This window comes from Hetaerina americana, unplaced genomic scaffold (assembly GCF_022747635.1).
Source record: "Hetaerina americana unplaced genomic scaffold, ioHetAmer1.1.p SCAF_9, whole genome shotgun sequence".
In the NCBI taxonomy this organism is placed as follows: domain Eukaryota; kingdom Metazoa; phylum Arthropoda; class Insecta; order Odonata; family Calopterygidae; genus Hetaerina; species Hetaerina americana.
Genome location: NW_027287538.1, coordinates 66,370,991 through 66,398,357, shown reverse-complemented (window position 1 = coordinate 66,398,357; position 27,367 = coordinate 66,370,991). Strand labels below are relative to the sequence as shown.

The 27,367-nt window shown below is 38.4% G+C and overlaps 1 protein-coding gene across 1 annotated transcript in view; it reads right to left on the bottom strand.

The window, feature by feature from the left end:
- Positions 1 to 26,182, bottom strand: part of Npc2b (Niemann-Pick type C-2b) — a 40,633-nt gene extending 14,451 nt beyond the window's left edge. Inside the window, exon 1 of the mRNA XM_071597855.1 lies at positions 25,926 to 26,182. Within this exon, the coding sequence (XP_071453956.1) occupies positions 25,926 to 25,998 (73 nt within the window). The 5' untranslated portion in view covers positions 25,999 to 26,182. The remainder of the gene's footprint in view (positions 1 to 25,925) is intronic.
- Between the last annotated feature and the right edge of the window lie 1,185 nt (positions 26,183 to 27,367).

Sequence of the window (27,367 nt, the reverse complement as noted above, 5' to 3'; positions counted from 1 at the left end):
TTCAAATCTCCGGTGATACTTTGGGAAATCTCATCCATATGATCCAAGTGATGTATTTTCTGGTCAATAGCACTTCTTGCGAAATTGAAATGTGTCGCAGAGGAAGGAGCTGTTCCCCCTTCCCTGTAAATGTGTGATTTTCAACCACCTCAGGATGCCTTAGTTTGTGAACTCTCGCAGTTCAAATCTCGTTCGACTAACGAACACATTAATTCCATTTTTTTAACTTCATTCATTTTATTACGAGCATTTAGTTATATTAAAAATAGTTTTAGCTTGTAAGTTTATTCTTTTCGTTATATTTATATCGAATATATACTTTTGCTTTAGCGAGCCGATCGAGCACAGATTGTGTTCAAACAAGTAGCGCTAGCTACCGGCAACTTCAGCAACACAAAACCGTTTAACTCATTATATCACCACGCTGCCATAGTTAGTTTTCTTACTACAAGAATTAGAGTAAGCATGTGTACTAACCTCTCCTTGGATTTCAGTGGAGACTTGTTTCACTACTACGGCGATCGAAAGTACAGGTGTCTGTATTAGAATCTCAAACCTTATTTCTAACCCGTGTTGGGATATAACATATGCATTGCAGTCGACAGCTTAATCTCAATATAACATATCTCACGTATTCCCATGCAGTGATTTATTCAAAGAAGTATTCAGAGTGAAATCGCTATCCCTGCAAACTACAGAGCAGTATTTTTTTCAGGAAAATATAGCCTTATTCCAAGGCATATAGTGTTTCAAGATAACAGAGCACATTTCCAGTAAAAATAGTTACCCCACAGCCCTCATACCATCAACTTCATTGGTTATTTAGATGGCTGGATTATTTCCAACACTGGAAATTTGAAAGATATGATCTTTAAGAAATGGCACACTTTGTTTCTCGACGTGGTTACGCTTTGATCCTACACATTTGCTTACTTATTTTAAAAGTTAATCCGTCATTCAAGGCTGCGTCTAAATTGTATTCATTTTCATTTGTGTTAATTTATGTTAAGTTGTTCCTATGAACTTCCATTTGTATTTGGACAGCATGTGAGTTCTTTTGGAAAGAATTTAGAAGGACTATTGACTAAGAAAAAGAAATTGCCTTAGTTTACTTCTTGCAACTAGCATCTCAAATCAGAATGAATCCTGTACCATGACATACAATCTGTTGAATGCAAAGCTTAAGGATAAACCAGCAAATTGACACTGAATGTGGGTTGAATCTTTGATGCTATCAATTGGTGCGAGAATTTAGCACCTAATTCTTGGCACCCTAGGTACCAGTCAGTCACACTGGGGCGGGTAGCCAACCGCTGCAGCTGGCAATGAGTAGTTTATCATTCACTGGATATCTATTCACGAAGGCCTTCGACGGATTAAAACCATAATCTACTTCGCAACAGCGAAACGACAGAAAACTCAATACGAATCCATTTTTCCAGCCATAGCTCTTAATTCCCGGTAATTCCTGCCTTCTTTCCTGAGGTTTACCATTACCCACAGAGCATAGCATTAAGTGATCTCAACCCTCAACTGCGTATGAAATTCACCTCAAGGTTGCGTAATGTGGCTGTTCGCGTGGAATGTAATTCAACGGTCATTCTGGCCGAGCGATATACTTTTAATCGTAATACCATACCAGTGAGCCTCGCATACATGTAAACGTCGTCGCCCACATGAAATTTCACATCTTGGGTGAAAAAGTGCCGTGATTCCATCCTACGCAAGGTTTTTGCACACTCACGGCCGAGCTAATTGCAAGTTTCATGGAAATCTCGTCCCTCCAGGTGCCGTGACATCGTTCAATTGATTACAATACTTAACAGCACGTAAGTGCTGTCGATCGATGTCGTGCATTTAATTTTCTTCAACTCTACTCCCGGCACATGCATAATTAAACGCTGACATTTGACTCTGAAGTAGGTAATTTTGAACTATGTTTCGATGGGATAACAACCAAAACCTAAAAACCATTTCTCAACTCTGTGACTGCGACATATTTTGACATTTGAACGTATACTATCGATTAAGAGGTGGAGATTGTTTTGTTTATGCTTTTATTTTCCATCAAGTTATTACTTGCTGTGACAAGTGATAGTTGATAACTGAAAAAAATACTTAAATTGATCAATTGAAATGAAAGAGCGCAGTTTTTTAATGTTTTCCAAAAAATTGCATCAACATTTCGGCACCTCAGGCCCTGCTGGAGATCATTAGAGGCCGTATGAAATCATTCCTTCGCATCTCACAATGGGTAACATACAATCTTAACATTCTTCTTAGAGCGCTCGATATGCGTAGCAAAGGTTAATATGTATGCGACCTTTTTAGCAGCTAATAATAAAGGATCGCTTGCCTACTGAAATAAGCCTACGTATAACACTGGCCGTCGTTCGATGACTGCATTATATGTATTAGAAAATACCTGTTATTGGTGCGAATACTTATATAACGGTTGTTCATGAATAATAATAATATTATTCATGATAAGCTCGCTGTACAAGTGACTTTGTTGTATTCGCCTGACGTTTCCAAGTGCTTCCATCATTTAATGAGTAAATATGTAACCCCCTTCTTTTCAAATTCCTTAGCTGTTGGAGTAGACTATCCGATTAGTACGCTGTAAGGGTCGAGACTGCATGCTAGAAAATTTCAATGACAAAATCGAATAAAAAAACTTTTACGGAAGTTTCATGAAACTCTTTAAATATGAAACGCCAGTGTTTCACCTCAGCTATGCCGTTATCGTGTTTGTTCTCTTCTTTTAAAATTTGAGATACACGTTGAAATTAGTACCTCATAATATTCCATAGCAGGTTGCGTTTATGGGACAACTATGAAAACTACCGCTCTAAACCAATATTGAATAAGTTTAGTTCACCAGCTGTGAAAGGGAAATCATCACCGAGCCGATGCTTAAACAACGATAGTAATATTATAAAAAAACGTTTTACCTACACCAACGAGAGAAAATGAACCCCAAATGACCAGCATTCGTGCTAGCGTAAATATTTCCTCACTTTCTTCCTCATTTCGTGAGTGATATTCCTCTTCATCACATTTGTAAACACGTTCTGCACGCATCCAGGAATACGAGGGACAGATGAAAATGCCTTTATGTGATCCATTATCCCAAGGGACGATTTCGATCATTCCATTACATATCCCCGAGGACTTCATTCAAGTCCGAAGTAGTTATTTCATTTCCGGTTGGCGCTAAGGAGTTGATTGCCACCATTAAGGGGGGAGGCTTTCGACAGAGGCTTTTTACGCCTTTGTCGCCCGTGAACCTTCCTCAATTTCATATTTTTTCAGCCACTAAGGCTCAGCAAAAACGGAAACAGAGTTCATTTTAACCAAGAGATGACCTCGAATCCAAATGAACTGCGCTGTATTCCGGAATCCTCACAGCCGGAAAGGCTAGAAACATTCTTCCAGACAACACCCACTCGTTAGAAGTAATTGTATGGAGATCTTGAGGACTTTTACGAAACCTTTATTGGTATTTGATTTTTATAGTATTAAATAATTATTGTTTCATTCCGTAGTAAGAGGTAGCGTTAATTTTCAGGAGGATTATTGCATTGTCTACTGTCATTGTAAAGTCACTCCGAGTCGTCTCCCTCTCAATAAGTGTTATCTAAAGTGTAATCATTTGGATGTAAAACGAAGGAATTGCTCAAAATTTCAGTTATTGTAGCATAATTGTTAAACGTTTACGTTCAAAATGACGATTTTCTTTTGCTCTTTGAATGGCCTGTGGCTGTATAACAAACATTGACACATTGGTTGCGTTGGATTCCTGATTAACTAGCTCGCCGGCCGATGTGAAGGACGTCAGTTGGAATCTCGATTAGGGAAAGGTAGCCGTTCCCCCAAGCTAAGAATATTATGCCGACGAGATAGCGGTTCGATATAACCTTAGCACTCAGTGCTATTTGAACGTCCAATCACTGTTTTCCTAGATACATCCATTCCCGTATTCCTTGTATCTAATGGTGAGCCAAAAATGAATTCTGGATAGCTAAGCGCAAATACCAAGAGTCGTAATTTTCTTCGCTTAGCGGAGAAAATTCTCGGGCCAAGTTCCGACGTTGCTAAGTTCCGAGTCTGTTGGTTCTGCTGAGGGCTAATCTGGCGGGTGCCAATGGAGCTACTCGGCCGCAGATTTTCCAAAATATGCGACGTAGGTTCGGAATAAATCCTCTAGCTTTCATATGCATTTTAAAATCGCCTAAAATAATGTTTGGCAAATGCGATTCGTGTGTTATTTTCAACAATTTTTTCCTTTTTCACTTGCCTGAAACTCACTGGTTTACGGTTTAACAATGAACATAGAACAGAATAGAATCCATGCATCCATTTAGGGAAGGCCAATTACCCGCGAACTATTTTAGTCCGAAATAAAACTCAAAAAAAAAAGAAGAAAGTTGTGCTAATGTGCTTAAATTGGCTCCTTTTGTGCAAGGAAGAACAATTCCTTCGTAAGTTCACGAAGTCAGTTTTTAGATGTTTACATCTTCCTAAACTGCATGGGGCCTCAGTATATGATCAAAGGGGAATAAGGCTGATGTGTTTTCACAATTAATGACCATTGAAAACTCTTAGATTTAATTTTATAGGTTCATTGCTTCAGATTTAATATGTCAAATGTGAGGAATTCTACAGGTGCAAATAGCGAGTTGCCCATTTAAGCCTGTTGACTTGCTCGATTCATTTACTTTTCCAAATGAGTGTTACTCAGAATTGAATATGAGTCATGTGAGAACTCACCAATGGATAAATACTCAAAGACTTTTTACGACATCGGCAGCTGTGTATGCAATGACTAACATGAACGGCAATCTATCATTACAACTTACGCCATTAAAGCACTGCAGAAATGGGCGCACCATTCTCGATAGTCATTTTATTTATTTTGATCTTGATTTCAATACCTACATTAAGAAATGTAATAATTTTTATGACACTATTTATTGCGTGTAGTAGTGTAGAAACAATAGCGTCAAACAATATAACATGTAAAAACCAAGCTATTCCTTTATTTTCAAGTTAAACAAAAGAACAGTGGATATATATTTTATTCGTTAGTTGTATCTCATTTTCTCGCTCTAAATGCGAGGTGACAACGGCCCTATTTCATTGAGTCAACCTTCTGGATGACTCTCACGGAGGAAATAAACAAGGTAGGTTACTTCGCAAAAGGTATACTAAACATCATCTGTTTAATCGTAATTACGAGAATAGAAGTATCAGTTGTGATAGCTTGAGTATATCATAGTTTCAAATTGATATTTTTTAATTGGCACACGAGGTAACGGAAGTATGACTAGTAAAAACTGATGTTAGGAATTGATCCATACTAGTGCAACCAACTTAACTACGAGTCTATATTTTTCATGAATACTCTAGTTCCAGTCGATGAAAGATTCCATCGTATACAACCATATCAACGCCAGCGTTCTAAATTAAATGATCTTCGTACCTACTCCTCGGTGATTCACTGCTCTCAATAAAATCTCTTTTTTCTTATCTACGCATAAACACACAGTAACTCATGTCATATTCAATGTCGTAATTTTTTGGGGATTGTTAAAATAACGAAGTATCCTCACAAAAGTTTTCATGGGTTGACTTATGCTTTTGATCGCGCCGAACCAAAGCATTCAGTAGAATCAGTGGGAGAGCAATTCCTATTTTAAATTCCCTTCCAAGGAGCGAAGGCATAAGTGAAAAGTGAGGGTATCTCATGGGGATGAAAAAAGTATTCCACTGTGAAATATTAAAATTGGATTGATATTCCCATGGAATTTAAATCTTACAGAAGAATTTTGAATATCAATGGTATCATTTGTGAAGAAGCAAGCCCTCCTGAGTAGGGGGAGGATTTGGGCCCGTTAGTAACACTGTGGAGAACAGTCATATCAATGGGTGAATAATAAGACATTAGCGCGTCCTTAGGAAAATAGTGCTATAAGGAATCGATGTAGGGTAATACATGGGAAAGCTAAGAGTAGGAGAAAGCAACAGCAAGCAGATAAGGAGAGATGTACATTTAGGATCCTTACGACCAAATAAAGAGAACATATGAGAAGGCAACCTAGTTGATAGGCGCAGCACACTAATTTGATGTGTTGATAAGCATACACGGAGCAATTTACACCTAAAAATTAGTGCCAAAAACGTTCTATTTTACGTCTTTGGTATACAGTCGTATTTAACCGCTTCCCCCGGGAAATTAAACCAAAGCCAATGGTGCATCGCATTTGGAGTGGAGTGCCACAGAATCATTGGTTTGGTTCCTGCTGACCCACTTTCCGGAGGGCGAGTCACCAGGAAGGCCGACTTGGCAGACGAATGTCGTACCGATGTATTTTCCAACTCTTTGCGGTTACCGTTACTCCTCGTTCGTTTTTCCTCCGTCAGTCGTCTCGGTATCAGGTATTTCAGAGACTGATGGGCAATGAAATACGCGTTTTCATTGCTTCTGCGTGTTACTATCGGACACACTGATAATGCCTTACGATACTGTGTCGAACGTCACTATTTTATTCTGGTGTACATGATTGAAACTTGGAAGATCTGGACACAAACTCATTCAGACTCAAAATATAATTCGACTCATTCATTTGTATGTCTACCTCTCCCTTAATTAGCATGTTCGTTTCACCAGAAACTCATCATCCACGCGTGAAGTAATCCTCCGCCAATCATCAAGCTATACTCATTTCAATTTCGTTCAGAGACCAACTCCAGGCAGTGTCCAGTTAATCTGATGTGCGCTGCACGCAATGATTATTAAGCTAGGCTTAGCTGAAGGGAAGGAAAACTCAAAAACTGAAAGATGCAGGAGTTTAATTTTAAGTGAAAGCTAATTCGCTTTTTAGGATCGCTTGTGGAGAGATATCAAAAGATTCAATTCAAGCATGCAGTTGTGACATGGGAAGTAGAAAACAGGAATTAATTTGACGACGGAATTGCTTCCAAAATTAAGGGAAGTATTACTTGCACGTGACAGAAAGTGGGGTAATTTTTGTGGGCTGATATGATTTTGTGACTTCGTTTTCAAATAGCCCTTAATTCTATTGCGTCAGTAACAAAAAAACTTTCAAACATGTCATCGAATTTCTGCCGTGCACTTTCCATGAAGGATTACGAACAGGATGTTTACGATAATGAATTTATTTGTATAAAAACCTTCAGCAGTTTACATTCGCATCGTCTTACGACCTCCGTTCTAAATAGTAGCACGTTGAAAGCGGTTTTCATTCAATGGGTTTTCACAATCATGATGTTTAAACATATTTTACAAGCATGGCAGAAATCATTTTAACATATAAAGGGCTTAAAACATAAATGGCATTTAAATCACACATAAAAGCACAATTGCACATCAATTCAAGTAATAAAGTTTGAATTATGGTTGAGTTTTGATGAAACGAAGAGTGAATACCTGAACTTTCTCACGTAAACAATCACTCGGATTAAAATAAATTAGGATTTTACACTCTCTTAAACTTTTTAAAATGAACGAAGAAGTTTACGAAGAGGTCAAGGATAAAAAAAGTTGAAATAGAATATCTTAAAATAAATTAGACTCATATCGGAAAGACTAAATGAAGAGCTATTCACTGGAGGCACTGGGATGTTGCAGACCGTAATTGAGGAGATGTTTAGTGAGTAAGTTAGACAGAGGAGAAGAATAGGTACTCTGGATGGTACTTATGAAGAGAGGTCATTTCACACATATTTAAGAAACGTTTTGAACAATGATAAATTTTTCAATTGCTGCCGCCTCCTGCCATCCTAGACGAGCATGAATAGGATGCCATCAAGTGTATCTAGGGCAGTGTGGCCTCGGAAATAAATCTATTTGGAAGGGCATTCTATTCAATGATCAATCAAAGCAGTTGAAAACGACATCTGTAGCATCAATGTTATTTCCATCAGGTTATGCAGGGCTATCAGAGCAGAAGAATGAATGGAAGCCGGCAAACCCATTACTAGGTGCTAACTAGTTCGTTGTCGTGTCATCATGGCGGCTATTAGCACCTCAGATCAGCCAATGCCTACCTGCGCCGCTAGGCGAACAATACACGTGTTTCCTGTTCTTCTTCGATAGTAACCTTCTTTTGAAATCCAGACACCGTTTATACATTAAGCGTGGTCGAAGACTGCTAGACTATGTCATCAAGGATCTCCGTTTCTTTAAGTTATATGTCGACTTGGATGCAATTTTTCCCATCCACAAACTAGGGAAATGTAAGTAATAAATTCCAAAGAAACTGCGGGAGATGCCGCAACAGTGACTTTTAACGGAGTCATCCGCTATTATGCATTTCAACCCAACAATTTCAGAGTGTAAAAATCATTCGCCTCGACCGGGATTCGAACCCGGATCCCTCAATTTCCGATCGAGTGCTTTAGCCAGTTAAACTAAATATTGCCAACTAAAGCTAATAGGGAGCTAACAACCTAAAGCGAGGGAACATCTCTCCTGTCTACATTTTCTTTTAAACAGAAAGTGAGTTCATGTTGATTTCTGCTAAAAAATAAGGTCCTATTGAAAATAAAGGGGTCGCGAACTAAAAGAGAAGCAAAAAATAAATAGGGTTAGGAGTCCGAGCTTGGTAGCTGAGCTTGGTGGCTGAGCTTGTTAAAGACATGGGTCATTTGAAAGGCACCTATTCCAACCTTAACCTTGGAGAAGGCCTTGGGTGTGATCACTTGGCGACACGTACAAGGGCGCCAGTCTGGCTCCGACACTGTTGAGTGACTTTTCCCCTCTCACCACATTGCCTTAAGCTGCCAGATGTAATTATTGTATCCGATGTTAATACAGGTATATAATTATTTGATGCATTTGATGAAAAACAGAAAATTTTTATATTATCGTACACAAAAATCTATCCAAGATGCTATTTAACCTGCTTCCCAGCATCATTAAGTGAAGTTTATGTAGTTAGGTACGGCCAAGATTTGAGCATTAGAAGTATTTTACCCCTTCTTAAACCAGATTACTCGATATTTACGGGATGATTTACCTGCTACGGCAAACTTGGAACTTGGGATGCGTTTCAAGTGAAAAGACGTCCGTGTGGCCAAAATTCACTACAGCATGACTATTGACTGTTGGGGATGATTTGTTTCAGGTAAAAATTTGGCAACTATGCTCGTCGTTTCTCTCGAATGATATCATAAATGATAAGTTCCGCAACAGACGCCTTGAGTTAACTTGTGCGCGGGAAAAGCTACCTTTGTATTTTCCAGTGGTATAAGATGTGACGATAACCCTTGATAACATATAGTATTATCATTGAATAATATTATTTACATTGAAAGGGGAAGAAGGAGGCATAGCAGAGAAATACTTCGTTATATTTGAGCACTCATTAAAGTATGTCACCTTCTTTAGGCACTTTTGAGCCCGGAATTCCAGTAAGAAATTAAAACCTCGGCTCTGCGAGTGATACATGTAGTGCCTCCATACGGTTGATATCGTGTGAAAGGCCATCCATTCTTGTCACATTTCCACCGTGAAGTCCTCAAGTCAACGACGATGAGATATGAAAGTTTATTAAGACATCTTTTCACTCGAAACTTATTAATCGAAAAATTACTCGGCAGGCCACTCGGTCTGAAAATGGGACTGAGGCATTATCACCCATTCCTCAAGTATCCGATAGTGGTTGCTCAGATAATTCAATTCCAAGTACTTCAGATATAAGGAAAATTAGAGGAAATATGTTTTTGGAAATTGTATTCAAGCGGTTCTTTTACTGAAGTTAGAAGATATGCCTAATACTGGTCACATTCATTTAGAGGAATAGTGTGTCAGGGCGGCAGGTACACTTTACTACTTAATCGAACGGAATGGTTACAGCCTCTCCCGTAAGCAGTGTTACACAAAACCGACCACTGTGCTCACCTTGAGGAGATTTCTATAAGAAATACATAAGATGTACACAAGGGGAACCCGCTATCTTCTCAGGCTAGCGAGAGTGAGGCCGAGCCGCGTGACTGAAACTGGTTATTGTTGGGACATCCACATGGCATTAATGGCACAGGTATTGCGTAAAAGTAGTGTACGGATTAATGGAAGCGCCGGCTGGTTATTTTAGAATGAGTAGGAGAAGAAATAGTTTCAAGCTACCTCACAGTATTGTTGAAGTTGCTTGTTGGGGGTTATGACGTATTTTGCCGAGCAAGTGTTTTTATGAAACAATGTTCAAGTGCGAATGAATATATTATTCAGGAGAACAGAGACTCAAAAATCTAGGGGGCTAACGTATAGGCTTCCCACCGAGAGGACTCGGGTTCAAGTCTTGGAGACAACATTTATTTTTCAGCGCTATCTTGATCCCTACTTGAGGTGCTTTGTGGAGAGTACTTCGGGTGAGTACGCCGTCCGTCGAGTGGGACGTGAAACTGCGAACCACTTGGCACCTTTCGACCAGAGTAGGCTAATACCGACGCCGGGTTTCTCTCCACCCTTCCTTTCCTATCAATCCCTAATGGCGCAAATGACCTTAGCTGTCGGCCACCTCCCATAAAAATTACTACTACTCAAAAATCTATCCTCGGCATCATTCTTATTTACACACGCACTGTCAACAATGATCTCGAGAAATTCAAGACGCTCCAGAAGAGTCTCCCGATGTTAATTATTTGTGATGAATGCCAATGTAGAATAATATTATATTTTTATGTCACCGGCTATATCTTCATCATGTGAGGTTACTGTATTTATTAGCGTAGGCATAGTTGTTTCAACAGGCATGTCCAATATATCTCACCATCCCCTCAGCAGAGGACTTCCTGACAAAATTTTATCCAGATATATTTTAATTAAGCACAGAGTGATTTTAATGTTTTATTGAAACCAAAACAATTTTAATTGTGGCTTAAGTTCCCGAGGGTGTGATTGCTCTTCTCTAAATTTCATAAGCGTCAATTTGTGAAATGACATTACCGCAAGTGCTTGGAATAAAGCTGTTACGTTTGGTGAGTTTAACTATAATAATTTTAGATCCACTTTAACTTCTAAGAATAAAACCATAAACACAGTAATCAACCCGAAGGTCGGTTTAGTAGGTGATGGCAGAGTTCGCCCAGTACTAAGCCGTATACGGCGTGTGAAATTCACACATCAGGGTAGGGGGGCTAGTTCCTTTCCCTGAGCCGGTTATGGTTTCCCATGAAGATCTGGCACCCAAAAAATCACATAGCTTGGGTGGAGCTGCAGGTGCCCAGAGTACCTTGCCCGGGAATCGAACCTTGGACTCTCCGGTCAGTAGTCCAACGCTCTACCCCCCGAACTACCGCGACCCACCTTCTAAGAATAAACTAGTCAAAAAATATTTCTATTATTACGTAAATCGAACAAAAGAGATGAATTATGGTTGATTTTTAGGGCTATTTTACTTACTTATATTGCTACAAATGACGGTCAAGGTAGTGATGTAGCGGTTATGCGTCTTATAACAGATATAATAGACCACCTAGCACTGATAAGAGTTGTACAATTACGGCTTGAAACGGCTTCCTTTTCCTACGAAATATGCTGTGATTTTAAACACGAGAGAATGACATTAAAGAAGCCAGGACTATTCATTAAGCCACGGAACAATCCACGGAGCTAATTTGTAATGGACAGCAATTTCTCCTAGTGAATACGAACATCCTTACCTGTTTAAAGGTAATTTACCAGATAGAAAATATTTAATTAATGACAACTGATGCGCCAGATTTCACTTTCCAAAATATGAAAGTCTACTGGAAACGAATAATTTAAAATAAAACGGCAAAATTATACCCCACTCAACATTTTATTTTAATTAAAACCCAACACAATTGTAATTACGTATGTTTGAAATACTAGTTATTTATTCTTAGAGTGCAAAAACCGAACAATGGCGATTTTTTTTGGGGAAATTATTAATGCCTTCCAGTGTTCCTCAAGTAGAATATGGTAGCAATGCAAACATCGAAGGGGTCCAAAATTAATACGTTACAGCTCATTTTTCAAACGTAATTCGCACGAGTCCATTCCGTCGACTAATATGTACTCCTTTACCTCTTCTGCTAAGATTTAGCTTCTGGCGACGCTAGGTTTCCCTACCTTCGGTGCACTCTTAAAACATTCTACTCGTCCCAATTTACTCACCTACCCTTAATGGCGTAATTGACCTAGGCATAATTTTACGGAGTAACATCAACCGAGTATTGATACCTATTATAATGATTCATGAAATGTATCTTACAAAATCAAGATACTTAAACCGAAGGACAACATTTTAAGGGTAATTGAGTGTACGTAAATTCTAGGAGGGGAGGTGAGGTCATATTTTCTCCGTTAACCACCCGTTGCATAAATTGAACTGCTGACTAAGTTGTGGCAAATAGGCTACATTCTATTTCTAAGCAATGCAACGACTGCACGTGCGATACATAGTTTTCTTATCAGGAGTCGCATTGCGAAATATTAGGGGACGCTAAGCTTCGCCTCCTCCACGCCCTTGGGAGACTCACACGCTTCTCTCCACCCATCAACCTTTTAACCACTTCCGCGGACTCCGTTTTGAAAGATCCCAAGGGCGCTCGCTTCGACGGCCACCCCCCGCCCGTATAACAATCGAATGTCCATCAGCCACCGCCTCTCCTCGTTTCCCCTTCTTCACCGCGTGTCCGGCCAATTTGCTCATTTCCGGAATCGGCTCATTCCCTCACTCCGGCCTCCAGCCTGCCATTTTCCCCGGCGCGGCAGTGGGGCCACGCCGCAAACTTCTGAAACCTTCGATCGCGGCGAATCTTCGCGTCAATCAGGGGCGAACGATAGCGGCCAGCGGTGGGGGCGATCGCGCCCTCGATTGCTACTCGGAATCCATTTGCCCTCGTCATTATCGCCTTCACATTTAGCCATTCCCACGCAATCGTCCGAGTTCAACCGGAACATGCTAGCGGATTTGTAAAGGGACTCAATAGAGGGAACGAGTTTTCACTCCATTGCTCCAGAGGGTGATTCAAAACAAGTTTAAAACATTGATATTTTTTCAGGAAGGAGCCATCCGCCTTCTGCTTTCATTATGTTTTTTCACATCCAGATACGGAGGTTTGGCCATATCTCGTTATTAACTCGTTATTTGGCCTCCAGGTCCCATCCACCCTTTCGAATCTCAGATGATTATCCGTGTTTTGCGCAGTGGATTAGAGCAGAAATAACGCAGAAAAAGTATTTGGGGGAAAATTAGCCTGGCGTGTCATCAACCACTGCCACATACCCTAGCGGTGGCTTACAGGGTAATTAAAAACTAAACTAAACGCGGAGGTAACTAGTAGTAATAAAATAAAGAAAAGAGGAAAAATACATTGCGTTCTTCATTTAATTTAATGAACGCGAAAGCAGCATTCATCATCCATAGACACCTAAAAACAACTATGCACTACAAAACAATATTTTTGGAGTGGTTGGAGAGATTAGCAGTGGGAGGTAGATACGGCATATTTCCCTTAATGAGGAAGTTCGCTTTGCCGGTATACTCTGTCGGTTTGGATCATTACAGGACTAAGTTTTCTATATGTATGCATGATTCTGTAATGATCTAGTTCGATTTTTACCAAAGCTATTAGTATTATATGAATAATGATGAAAAATAAATGATAAAATGATAATGATAAAATAAATAGAAAATAATGAATGTGTTATTTGATTAATTTTCCTGTATGCCTCACTGTGGAATTTTCAAAACAAGAATATAGTCATTGTATGTGTCGCGTAATCATGAGAAGAATGTATGAGTAAAATACATTTGTAATTAAAGTCATTTGAGGAGCTTCCATGATGGCATTAAATAATCCTTTCCATTGCACAGCATTTCTTGACCCTGATTTTCTTTGTTCTTATCAAATAACCTCTAGCCAACGAAGTCGTGATACTATCTTGACCTCGGAGGTATTACATAATCTTGAAGAGGGAAGTGCTGCTGGTCAAAACAAACTTACCAACCTTCGTTCGTTGAGTCACACTGATAACTAGTTTTTGTTTAATGAGGAGATATTCTTTCTTTTAAAGTGATATTCGAGAAACATTTTCGGTTTCTTCCTGTAAGTGTTTAAAATTTCAAAATACTACCCCATTGCTCTTGACCTACATAATGTACTTCTTCACTTAGGAAAATACTTGGGGCTGATTGGCGAAACATTTGATAATATATGTCTGGCTAAATAGATACTTCTTTCTTTATGAACGCTTCTGGTATCCAAGTATCTTTGAGGTCAGGATATTTTTGGAGATCCACCTATGCACCTTACACAACACCATCGTAATTTAAGCACTTCAAAAATTATAATGTCTTTGGCATATTCATTAAGATGCCTCATTCGGGTTCAATACTCGTCAATGCAACAATTTCAGAGTGTAAAAATCATTCGCCTTGACTGGGATTCGACCCCAGATCCCTCAATATCCGGTCGAGTGCTTTAGCCACTTAAGCTACCGAGGCGTCCTCTTAAACTCTGAAATTTTGGGGCTTTTAAAGGAACAAGATGTTGTGACGAAATGCCTGTGACATTGTATGTACGGTATTTCGTCACAACATCTTGTTCCTTTAAAAGCCCCAAAATTTCAGAGTTTAAGAGGACGCCTCGGTAGCTTAAGTGGCACTCGACCGGATATTGAGGGATCTGGGTTCGAATCCCAGTCAAGGCGAATGATTTTTACACTGTGAAATGCACATTAGCGGATGACTCCGTTAAAAGTTACTGTTGCGGCATCTCCCGCAGTTTCTTTGGAATTTGTTCAATACTCGTGGTTATATGCCACTAATTTGTTATGATAAATGAGCGGAAATTGATAACATTTTAAACTAAATACTTGACTTTGTTTTCGCCGTCACAAGGTGGAATTTCTTCAATGTTTAGATAACAGAAACACAGCAATTCACTACTCTACCCGCCCTCTCTTCCTGAAGTGTACTTCTGGTATATAAACCTCGCCTTAAGTTGTATAATCTAGGAACTAGAATACAAAAAGTTTCTAATACGTATAAAATAAATTATAAGTCGTCAAAAATGTATTGAATATGCATAGGCATGCAGTTGGTGCTCCATCTTCAATGTTCATACGTTTTATTTCAGTCAACTTAAATTATCATTGGTAATATTAATATTTATTTACTATACTTACTCCATTAGTAAAAAGACAGAGGGACTCAATAATGATTTGACTTCTGATAGTTTCTGAGCAATTGTACGCACTTGATTTCATTGATTCAATTTTGATCCTGGAAACACATAAAGCGGCTGTATATAGGAACCAGAGGACTATGAATTCAATTCCAAATATAGCAAATGCTGTTTTGAAAAATCATCAATTGAAGATTACGAAACTTAGGCGAGATAAGTTTGGGTTTTGGAAGGGAGAGAGGAATAGGTGACGCATTTGCAGATTTTTGTGTGTTCTGTAGATTTAGAGCAGGCGTTCGACCTTGTAGCTTGGGCACAGTCCATGAAGATATTGCAGAGTATTGGATTGTACTGGAATGGAATATTACGTATAAATCAGACAGCAGAGCATAAGGAGAATCAGGATGGGTAGCGATTGGCAGGGAAGTGAGGCTAGTTTGGCCGTTATCGCTTTTCCATATAGATGCTGAGGAACTGTTAAGTGTAGTATGGGAAGGGTTTGAGGTGGAAATAACAGCGGGATGCATGTTACTTATGCAGCTGGGTTTGCAGATTATCAAGGAAAAGCGGATGAGGCAGCCAAGGGTTAGCAGTCATCGCTTAGTGCTTTACGGAAACAATGCAGGAGGCATAGGATGGGAATTAACCTCAAGAAAATATTTACAAGTTTACAATATTTACAAGTTATGACCCACTCGAGAAGTAGAAAAACTAATTTAAATATTAAGTTAAGTTTTAGTTCGAAAGAATAGACGAGAGAATGTGGAGAATTTTATGTACTTGAGTAGTACTTCAGAGGTAAAATTGTTTTAGTATTGGGAACATTTGGATAAGATTTTTGCAAGTAAAGAAGGCGTTTGAAAGAAGAAGAAAAATGTTAGTAAAAGATTAGCAGAGATTAAATCATGGAGCGAACTACCTCATGGATGTGAGGCCTGATATTCGAGGCAAGAAGGTGAGCGTAGATTGGAGGATTTTGATATGTGGATGTGTTGGAGAATGGAGAAAATAATTTGAACGAAGAGGAAGACAGCCACTATGGTTTTAAATAGAGTAGTCGAAGAAAGAAAGTTACTGGCATGAAATCCGAAAAATGTAGAAAAAATGAATGGAGAAAATAATGAAAGTTTGTTCAGGGTATGGGTGGAAGGGAGAAATTTGGATAAGTGATGGAGAGGAAGGAAGAGAGTTAGCCTCTTCAAACATGTAAAGGCTTGTAGAAATTGCGAGTAAATGAAGAAGGAAATGATTTTGGACCAGAAAGAGCAATTTCTTATGGTACTTTGAAGTAATTAGCATTGAAAACCGCCCAAAATAACCTTAAAATAAGTGAATACCTTGAAATGAAATGGAGTATGCAGTGATTAAAATGGCCTATTGGGTAGGGTGGCCAAATACCAACCAACGGATGACGATGAGCATCCTCAGTTCCACCCACTCGATACTCAGCCTTCAAAACCAAGCTTCTTGTTGATTACTGTGTAATGTTATGTAACAGAAACCTACAAAAGCCCAATGAAAATGTTAAATGGAAGAGTTGTTTTCTTGTGAGGGGTTCAATATGCATCTGTGTGTTCAAGTTTTCAATCAACAGTGTTCTGGCGATGCTATAACAGAGCTACCATTGACAGTCACCATAAACTATTTTTGAAGAGAAACTTCCGTTCCAGAACTCAGTCGAAAGATTCCCCAGCAGTTGCATAGAAGCTGTAGATACAGCCGTGATGACATACGATGAACTCTTCCTCAAGATGAATGGTATCGTTAATTAGAAAGACCGCTAATTTTACAATAATAGCTACAATTGCTGCACAATATTTACCCAATATTAAATTTATGCCAAAAGAACCTTAAGAATTACCGAATTGTAATGAGCTTGTTGTATAAACTATTATACATGTATGGTAAGAGTATATATCTGATCGGGCAGGTTGAAGAAAGGATTTTAGGAAACTCATTCAAATTTCAATGTTCTAAACTGGGTTCCCTTTCCCCATTACTCATGGCTGCTGCATAATCGTGATAGTAAATTATTATAAGTTCATAAATGAAAAAAAAATGGCAAGAATTCTTTTCTTTGATTCTTTTTTCTCTTCAAGTTCGCAAGGCTTAAAGCGTATTTCGTAAAAATCAGAAGAGAATCGACATCATTGGAAATATATAATATAGGCAGAGAATAACCTCAATGAGCATTAAAAAGAAAGCATTAAATTTTAAAATAAAACATTTTATCACGATTAATATTCAAATTGGTTACAGAAGTCATGTCCTTCGGAGGATATTCAGGATGGGATTTTTTTTGGTTAAGCTTCGCTTCTTGCAAGATTATCTGACTAAGACTGACTCCGCTATCGCGATAAAAAATTTTATACATAGCTTGAAAAATTTTAACTGCTGCATAAATACATGTGTTGAGGGGAATTATGATGTGGAGAATTAGGAAATAAAAGTGAATATGCTGACCCACGAGAAATTCTGGATGTTGGAACTGCTGTGCTCGGAGAGATTTAGTGGCGTGCACTTAATTCACTGGAATGCTCCCAGGAGCACCGAGCCACCTCGCTTGTTATTTGCTCAAGGTGAAAGGGAGGAAACCTTGGCGATGAAAGCAGAGGGTCGAAAATGTGTGGTCTCGACCAATTTCTCTCAGGTCTTCTTTCTTCCGCTGCCGTCTCGTTTTTTGGTTGGGCGTTAAGGAAAACCAAGGGAAACCAGCGGTCTGTCAATAGTCTCTTGATTTTTTCACATACAACCACTAAGAAGTTTTTGTTTTATTCATCCATTCTTCACACCTTTTGCTGGCCTTATGATTTTATTTATTAATTCCCTTGCCCATAAATCTGTATTGTAAAAATAGCCTTTTTAAATTTTCATTCAGGTAATTATTCATCTGAAGGTTACGTAAGGCAGGCATTGCCAAACCTGCACATTGTTTTTGGTGGAAAACCGGAGGAATCACTGGCGAATTCCCACTGAGGTTTAAAAGCATGAAAGTTTACCGGGGAAAATAATTTCACCAACAAAAACCTCAAAAAGGCCAAATATCAAGGACTTAACGCGAGCGATGGGAAGCTGATATCACTTATGACTTAGCTGGTATCAATTATCACGATGTCAATATGATTGCCCATAAATTAATGCCACTGCATTTTCACATGCATTGGAGAGAAATCATATCAAGATAGTTGGTTCCACTGCAGAAAAATTCCCTGCCAATAACAATTTGGGAACATGACATTCAATACAACATTTAAATCCTTTTAAAAATCAGAATTTTAAAATTATTCCATTATTATTCTAGGACTCCATAATAATTCGTTATTTAATGATTTGAAATAAAATATGACACACATATTTACTGTTAAAATACAAGAAAGGGAATCACGTCAACTAGTGAAAGGGAACATCTATGTGATTACAGAAAAGATAAAATCCTCTCCAAACTAATCATTCAGTACGAGATGCATGCATGGTAAGTATTTAGTGAAGACGTTTAACGTGAAACGCGAAGTTGAAGATTTTGCTGAGCGAGTTACTACATCAATCGCCCTTTACATAAATGATTACCAGAGAACAGAAATCGCTCCCATCTGGCAACTTAGGCTATCGTCGTCAGCAAGGACCGCGGTAACCAGGTCAGAGTCGCCGAGTTAGCAAGCGGGTTGAACTGAAACGTGCGAGAAACAGGAGTAGACCATATACTCAGAATTAGCGGCTGTAATACGATTACTGGCAAGCTACTATTTTCAAAGTTCTCACTTGCATAACAGTCACTGTGGGAGCCATCCGGCCAATTGACATCTGAATCTAATCATTTAACTGCTAGCAGCTGCGTGGATGTGTAGCAGTGTGTGTATTTAAAGCGTAATTTTACTATCTTATTACTCTTTTTATCTAGTGTATTTTATTAAGTTTTAAAGTATTAATTCATCTCATCGCCTGAGAATAAAATGCAGATGCAACTATATCTATGCGTCTTTTATGTTGAGATGCTTAGGTTTTCATATAATTTAGATTTGTAATGATCGAGAATCATGCAAAAGAAAAACGAGTATTCATACTAATCTATCGACATCAGAGTCTTTTTTGTGTAATTTTATGTTATTCACCCGCTAAGAGTATCGGATCATTGTTCGTTGTTCGATGTAATTTCGGACGCACTCTAATTATGTGATATCGTTAATTTGAGTTGCGTTTTCTCTTGGTGGGTGTCCAAGCACCTATTCTAATTTCTGCAATGTCCCGCAACACTTTCTTTCTTATCGTGACAATTATTGATAAATTACAGAAACTCCCTACACCTCTAACTACTTTGCCGTGGGAGCCAAGTAAGTAGATCGTGATCGGAGAGTCCTTGATATAATGCGCCAATTATTTCTTCCGACAATTCTGCTGAATAACTGCTGAATGGAGTGATTTTCTAGGCATCGCAAATTCCTGCGGAACGGAAGCAGGGACGAGGAAATGAACTGACACACTACCCCCGGAATCTCGTATTTCACGGACCAAAGTGCGTATTTCGAGGAGATTTCCATTCTCAGCTCCACGCAAAACTTTACGACAGACTTTATTAAGTGTTGTAAAGGCATACCGAATCATTTATCGACTATTATTCAAACAAATAGCTCTTAGGAGATAATAATTATGACTTTTGAATCTGTCGTGAGCTGTAATGATAATATAAAACCACTAAATTTCGAAGAATTCAGTAGAAGTAGTAAAAAAAAGTGGCATTAGTTATCATAATATAATTTGGAGATTAAATATACTGATTATAATACTTACGAAGACATGTCTACACTTGCATAAATGTAATCGATTACAAATTTCTAGTGAAATGTAAAAAATTGATGGGTCTAACTTTTCCCATCTTCATTCCATCTCTCTAATCACACTTGAATGATCCGAAGTGCCGCAGTTTGAGGTGTTTTTAAGTATATTTTTATCGTCTTCGGGAAAATCGTGAGACTCAAATTGAAAACATATGAACCCCATATTTTAGCCATCGTTCTGTATTCAATTGCCGCAGTAATTACGGTTAAGTTATTTGGTGCCAAACTACTATTGCCGTACCACCTCATTTGAATTGCACAGGGAAATAATACTTTGGGGTCTTACAAGTTAAAACTAATTCTCATCACATGTCTCCAATACCTTTACCTCAATAAATAATATTTATCTGCTAATTCGTCCACAAAGTCATGAGTCCAAAACGTCCGAATTAATTAAACAGCCGACCTTCATTCTTGAAGGCAACTCAACCAAAATCATCTCTGAGATAGAAACGTGGCCCTTTGGGTTTACTATAGGTTTGTCCCTTTTGTTACACGTGCCTTAAAATTTTAGCGAGAATAGCTCTGGGACGAGGCTTATTTGGAGGGACGCTTGTAATGGCAAATTGATACTCTCAATGGTTTTCTCTATGCCTTTTCTTCCGTGAGTACATTTACGGAAGAGCAGAATTTTGAAAACTGACGACGCTACGCGGACACGTGTTCCATGACACCGTTTCCCTCAGCAAAGGAGTATGCCCACCCGCTCGAGAAATACGCGGGAATTGCGAGGGGTTCAATACGGTCAGAGAATTCCGTTTGAGAAAGAAAAATTCCATTCATCCGCCGTTTAATTTCAGGTGGTTCAGTGACCATTCGCGAGACCTTTTTGGTGCGCTTAATGCCTGGGCTGATGTCAGTGGACTACGTATAATACGACTTTTATTTCAATCGGATATTGTTGATATTGATCAATTGCTCGCTTGCGTGCGTGTTGGAGGGTTGGGCGACCGACCAGAGAGCTGGGGTCACTCTCGTATGAACACCAGTCGTTTGATGTTTGAGGTTGAGTATCTTTCTGGGAAACCACAGGTAGCACAGGATCTTACCCTCTTAAAAACCTAAAATCGCTAATTTTTCACTTCGTATTTTGCACGTGAGGAGCTCTGGCATCACCTGTAAAAACCAAAGATCGTGTCTACGACTGCTTCCAATGATTTTCGTCGCAGATGGACGTGCGTTGAGTAATCTCGACAGAGCAAGACATATTTTTCCAAAATCAGACAAGATTTTTGAGATTATAAGTTTAAGAAAAGACAATTAGTCTAAGCCGAATGTGCGGAAGGCAAAAAAGGTGCTATTTAGAGTTTAGAATGAAATGAATTGACTAGAGAAAATTTTGATAAGGAGGAAAAATTGGATGGAGGACATACTTTGATACAGGAGAATGTTGCTCGCTATTGAAGAAGGTTTAAAATTAATGCAGGGGGACAGAGAGAAAAGGATGGATATTTCAAGAGATATTGAGAGGTTGGGAAGGATGAGAATCAGAAAAAGGAAGCATTATTATTGAATAAAATGCATTTATATTGAGAATCAGCATTTAAATAAGTGAATGTTAGTGAGTGTTCGCGAGGATCTTCCAAAACCAATCAACAGGAAACGTTATTTCGGTGCATCATGTTATTTTCATTGTAACTGTCCTGACCTGATGATGACTTTGTAAGACGAAACCTATGTAGTGTTTCATAAAATATATTCGGAAGAACCAAGTATTGTATTTGTCTTATCACTATTTGTATCCAATATTGTAATTGTCTTATCACTATTTAAAAACAAGCCTCATTGAAAATATATCTAACCGTCTTAGTTGGTAAATTTTCCGGAAATTTATTAATATTTTTTCTCATTTATATCGATATTCTAAAGTCTGTGGATAATTACAAACTCTTTTGATATGGACAATTAATATTGTTTTCATGAAATCATGTTTTCCTACAATCTTCAAGATGAAATTTCATTAAGTTCAATCTGACGCTGCTGATTTTTATATAAAAATAATTAAAGAGCCTTTCATAGAGCATTTATTGAGAAAATACTTGTTCCTTTCCGTTCACAATCTTTGTTTATCGAAACTCTTTCCGCAAACTAATTCTTAATTCTCTCAGCTAAGTTTAATCGTAAGTAAATGAAGATGTATCCGTAATTTTATCTCCTCTTCTGTACACGATATGATGTTATTAATCGTTATATTTTTATCAGTTAATAATATCAATAAACTTTAAATTGCGTTCTTGAACAATTGATTACCGTTATCTTTATTATAATGAATACAAAGGTCATTTTTCCTGAGAATATATTGAGATTGCACCTCAGTTGTTTGACTCTTACGAGTCGGTTCTTTCAGCTGATAAAAAAGAAATTAAATTATTTTGACAAATTATTATTGCGAAAATGGTTTTTCGGTGCTAAATACATATAGTACATGACTGGAGGAATTTTGTCACACTAGAATTTTATTTTACTTAAAGAGCCGTTCGTAATCATTGTTCATCAATTGCTGTTTCATCAATTATCAATTATATGAATTATTTTTTTAAAATTATGCCCTCGGTTTTACACACTGTGCTATTAATTATCTGTATAAACTTTGGAAGGAGGTAAGTTTTCTCAAATATTTGTCTGTGACAGACTAATAGGTAATTTTGTTAACTGTATAACTACTTTCCTAAAATATCACTCAGATAAAGGTAAAAATAATAGAAACTTAATTGACAATTTGTTATAAAACATACTAAACGATTGGTTCAAAGAAAAATTTGTCATGGCACATTTTTGACGTATGACTATAAGTTTGATTTAATGTAATCTACACGCTGAAGTTCGAACAACAAAAATCAATAGCACACACAAATTAGCTATCATGTGTGGATAAGTGGCTATTACGCTAAACAAAATCTACCTATTCCGGGCACCTACTTTCCATTAAACGGTTCACTATAGAATGCGAAATCTTCGATTAATATTTGTTGGGTCGTCGTGGCCACAACACACACGTGCTTCGTTCACGAGGCTCTCCCCATTGATAGCACCACACTATTGTACTGCCAGGTGTGGTCGGGAAAATATTCATTACGTGTGCATCCGCTAAAGCTCCTCGATCGATTTTTTCATGAACACAAAACTTTCCCCTATCATGCGTGCGGGGAAAGTAGTGAGTGTAAGTGGGTTAATCTACTATAGCGTTCCTGCGAGACGTCACGGATAATAGAGCAAGAAGTGCAAGCAATGTTCGCACCGTGGTGTAAGTACTGGGCTTCCATCGACGCCTAAAGCCCTTCCACTGCCTTCTTTAGAGAAATGTTACGAGGACAATGAGTAAGCGCTGAACGATGCTTTTACTATTCTGTCAGAGGGATGGAGAAACACCATTACCATCAAGCCGCCGGTTTAAACTTACGATAATTGATTAGAAAGGGAAGCAGATAACTAATTTGCATAGTAAAAGGATGTTTTTGTCAAATTTCGAGGGAACGACTAAGCAGTAGTTTTGTGAGAGCTGAGTTCGGACTATTTTTCATCGAGTGTCATTATTCGTGGCAACATCTACATCCCAAGAGCTCTGTGCCGTGGTTTACTTATCTTGTAATCTCGGAAATAACTTTAAGATGCTTTCTTACTGATTCACTTGGATACCTTTAGAGTACACGAGGTTTTTTTTCGGCTACCAACATATGTTACCAAGCCATAGCCCTCTGTCACAACGAAGATCACAGAATTTGATGGTTATTTTTAGGTGGCAATAACCTTTTTATACGAGCAGAACATCCGCACTTTCTAATGGAATATTTTTTGATGTGGTAAGGTGACACAATTTAATGATATAACCTCCACAAAAACGTATTCACAACTTCGAAAGATTTCCCCTACTGAATACGAGAGACCAGCATTGGTGGCTAACTTAACATGGGGAACCGGTCACAATTTTGCCTCTTCAAATGAGTTTATTATACTTTTTGGGATTATTTGAACGTGCATTTTAAACTTCACACTTTTCAAAATATCTCTCAAAAGTCTATTTGAAGTGGACCTGAGTGGTCATGACCATTTAAGGTGTGAGACTCCAATTATGTGCTGCCAGTCGTGAATGCCGAGATGAGGAGCCGATTGTAATGGTTGAAGTAGCCGTGGGCGTTGCTGCCATGGAGACAGCATCGCCCGGAATGGGGTTGCATGTCTGCGACGGGACGTGAGGCAACGCCGGGCGAAAAACTTCGGCGTTACACGTGGGTGACGAAACATAATAAGCACCGCCCGTCGACAGTGGTTATTAAAGGCGACTTTTAGAAATAAGGCAACGCTGGACATATTTGATAACCGGAACCTGAAAGGTGTCGCGAATCGAAGTGAAAATTTGAGGATAGAATTAATCACACTCAGGTGGTTCCACAAAGATCTTAACTAATACATAACACTTAAGTTATTTATAAGAGTTTTTAGATTCCTCGACGGCACAGAGAAAGTGTGAGGACAAAACAAGTCACATTTTCGCTATTACTTCATCGTATTTTATTATAATGGTACTAAATACCTGGAGGTTTGTTTGAGCCCTTTCCATCCGATTTTAGGAGTTATAAGAATAAGTGTAAAGCAGCCACTGGGTGCTAAACTTTATTGATCGGTGATTATTATACTATTTTACTTATTTAAATACTGTTTGCATGTAATTTGGATAACGTAAGAAGTTATATTGTGAAAAGTGAATGATGTGTTGACGGTGGGTGATTTTGAACGGTATATGAAATTGAAGAGTGCGTGATTATGGACGGAGTGTGGTGATGGACGGTAGGTTGTTGGTGTGGTGTGAACCTAGCCCTTGTGTGATGGTAAAGGTGCGGTTGGTAATCTTTTAATGTAATTTTATATAAGAGCATTTTGTCTTATATCTGTTGCTCTTGTGTGAGTAGGTATGCATCTGCATTGTAAGAGTGACCGTTGACCAGACTTGACCGTTGCCACCATAATAATGACCTAATTGCTACGAGATTTATGTAATAATAACACGTATAACAAATTATATATACTATCCACTCTAAAATAATTATATACTATCCAATTTCTAATGGCCACTTTAAAAAGTATATATCAGTTAAAAAAACTCAGTCATTGCATACATTTTCGGTATGCTAGCGTCACTCGATTCTTTTCAAATCATTAATTTAAAACATTAAAAGATTACTGGGATCAAAGTTCAAGAAATACACGTATATGTATAACCTGCCCAATCGTAGCTCATATATCTTGTCTCGTTAGCTATTTTTAAAATGGTCTCTTTAAAGTTATTAAAAACTGCATAATATGTATTGTTAATACATTAATAGGGACAAATAATTATATATTCCTGAAAGATTCGATTGAAAAATAAAACCAAATGAAGGCAATCGTAACTTTTGTATTTCAATAAAGAAAAACTGAGTATCATTTCAAAAATTTCAGTTTTCGGAATTCCTAAACGGAATTCTAGGAAGTAAATGCGGAATAGTAATTTATTCTATTTTATTATTCTTTAGTTAATTATAAATGTATAAATAAAGTAGGTTATCCTACACCCCATGACTGGAATCGCGTTCAATTTATACCAACGACTCAAAAAGTACACAAATGCTTGCGGATGACAGGAATAATGAGCGTCTAGTAAAAAAATTAGAATATCTATTGAAGATTTGTTTGCTCAGAAATAAACATTTGTAAGCAATATTTAACTTCAATAAAGGGTAAATACTTCTATTAATTATCGAAACATACGATCCACGTCTGCTTGGCAGTCGAGAGTCATGATTTTCTACGAATTCAACTCGGTTCGTTTTCCCGCGGACGAGGCAAGACCGCAGATGGATGGCTGATAATCTTCAGAGAGGGACCGCGGACTATTCATTAATCAGTCCATTGTCGACGGAAAAGGGCTCTTACCATTGGTGCAGGATCTGACTTGGGTGGCCTCGGCAACCGCGAGCAAACACAATGCGATGATCACGGTCTTCATCTTGACGCAGCCCTCAAGGAACGTTAGGCTGGAAGAAAATTGATGCGAGGAGGTCGATTGCTAACGGGTTGTTCCTTGCACGCACTGAACGATGTTTCGCTCGGAGCTGGTGGTTGTCCCAAGTGCTTTGAATGCCTGCGTTAGACTGGCACTCGGAGAACAGGTTGTGGGGATCTCTCTGTTCGGGCTAGCGAGGAAAGCGAGTCGCGTGTCGGCCAATCAGAACTCCCCTTTTCTTGTGTCCTTCCCCTCCCCTTCCGTGCCTGACCGCCACCCCCGTCCACCTGACTTCTCATTACCGTTGGAGAGCCTGCTAACCAAAGCCCCTTCGTCCCATTCCACTCCTCCTTCCTCGTCGTCGTGTCGAGACTTAACTCTGCCGCGACGCGATACATCTCGTTCCTTGCGTCCAGATAATCTCCAATTCACTTTCCTTCGCCGGTGGCCTCGGAAGTCATGTTGTTGGTATTCTATTTAGGTATCCCCAGAAATTTCATTAATGTGTGCTGGCCTTCTGCATCCTGGCCCTGGAAGTTTTGGTGTAGGACATAGTTCCTTATAGTTTGGACGCGGAACTTCCATTTCCTCAAGTCAAGATGAAGATGCGCAGTCCCTTTCATTAGACCTACGATGAAATTTACAAATCCTGTTATCCTAAATAGTCCTATTGTCCTAAAAGTCCTATTGTCCCAAATCGTAAATGTGAATTAGAGAATCCCAAGGATATTTAGCCGGTATACAGTACAGATTGTATATAATTCTTTGCTTGGACAACTTAATTCCAATAGAAAACTTTGAATAACGAATGTGACTTATGAGGGCTTGTGAATGTGACTATTACGTGTATATCTGACCCCAAGGATTCATTTCTTAGGCCTAAAAGTAAGCTCGCTCAAACATTGCGAATGCTACCAATCACGATGCTGTTTCAGGTTAATCATGTGAGATTTAATTTTTATGGGAAAGAAATAATCCACTTGGGTCAATTAGAATTTCAAATTTCGCGACGTAGGGTTCGACCCATGAATCAATATCAATAATCGAAAAATTTTGATAATTATGTGACCAAGACATTTTTCTTAATTTACCTGTCTTGTGAAGTTGTAGATTTCATTTATCTAAAATACGCATAGATGTTATTTTGGAAGCGGTAATGTAGATAAGTTACAGATGTAAGGACTTTTAAATTACTTATAGATGTAGATAAGTTACAGTTATAAGGACTTTTAAATTAGTTTGTTGCTCATAAAACAAACCTAAAAAGGCGTCCCCATTCCATCTGATTTATCTAAAATACTCATGGATGCTTTTTTGTAAGCGGTGATGTCGATAAGTTACTGATGTCAAGGACTTTTAAATTAGTTCGTTG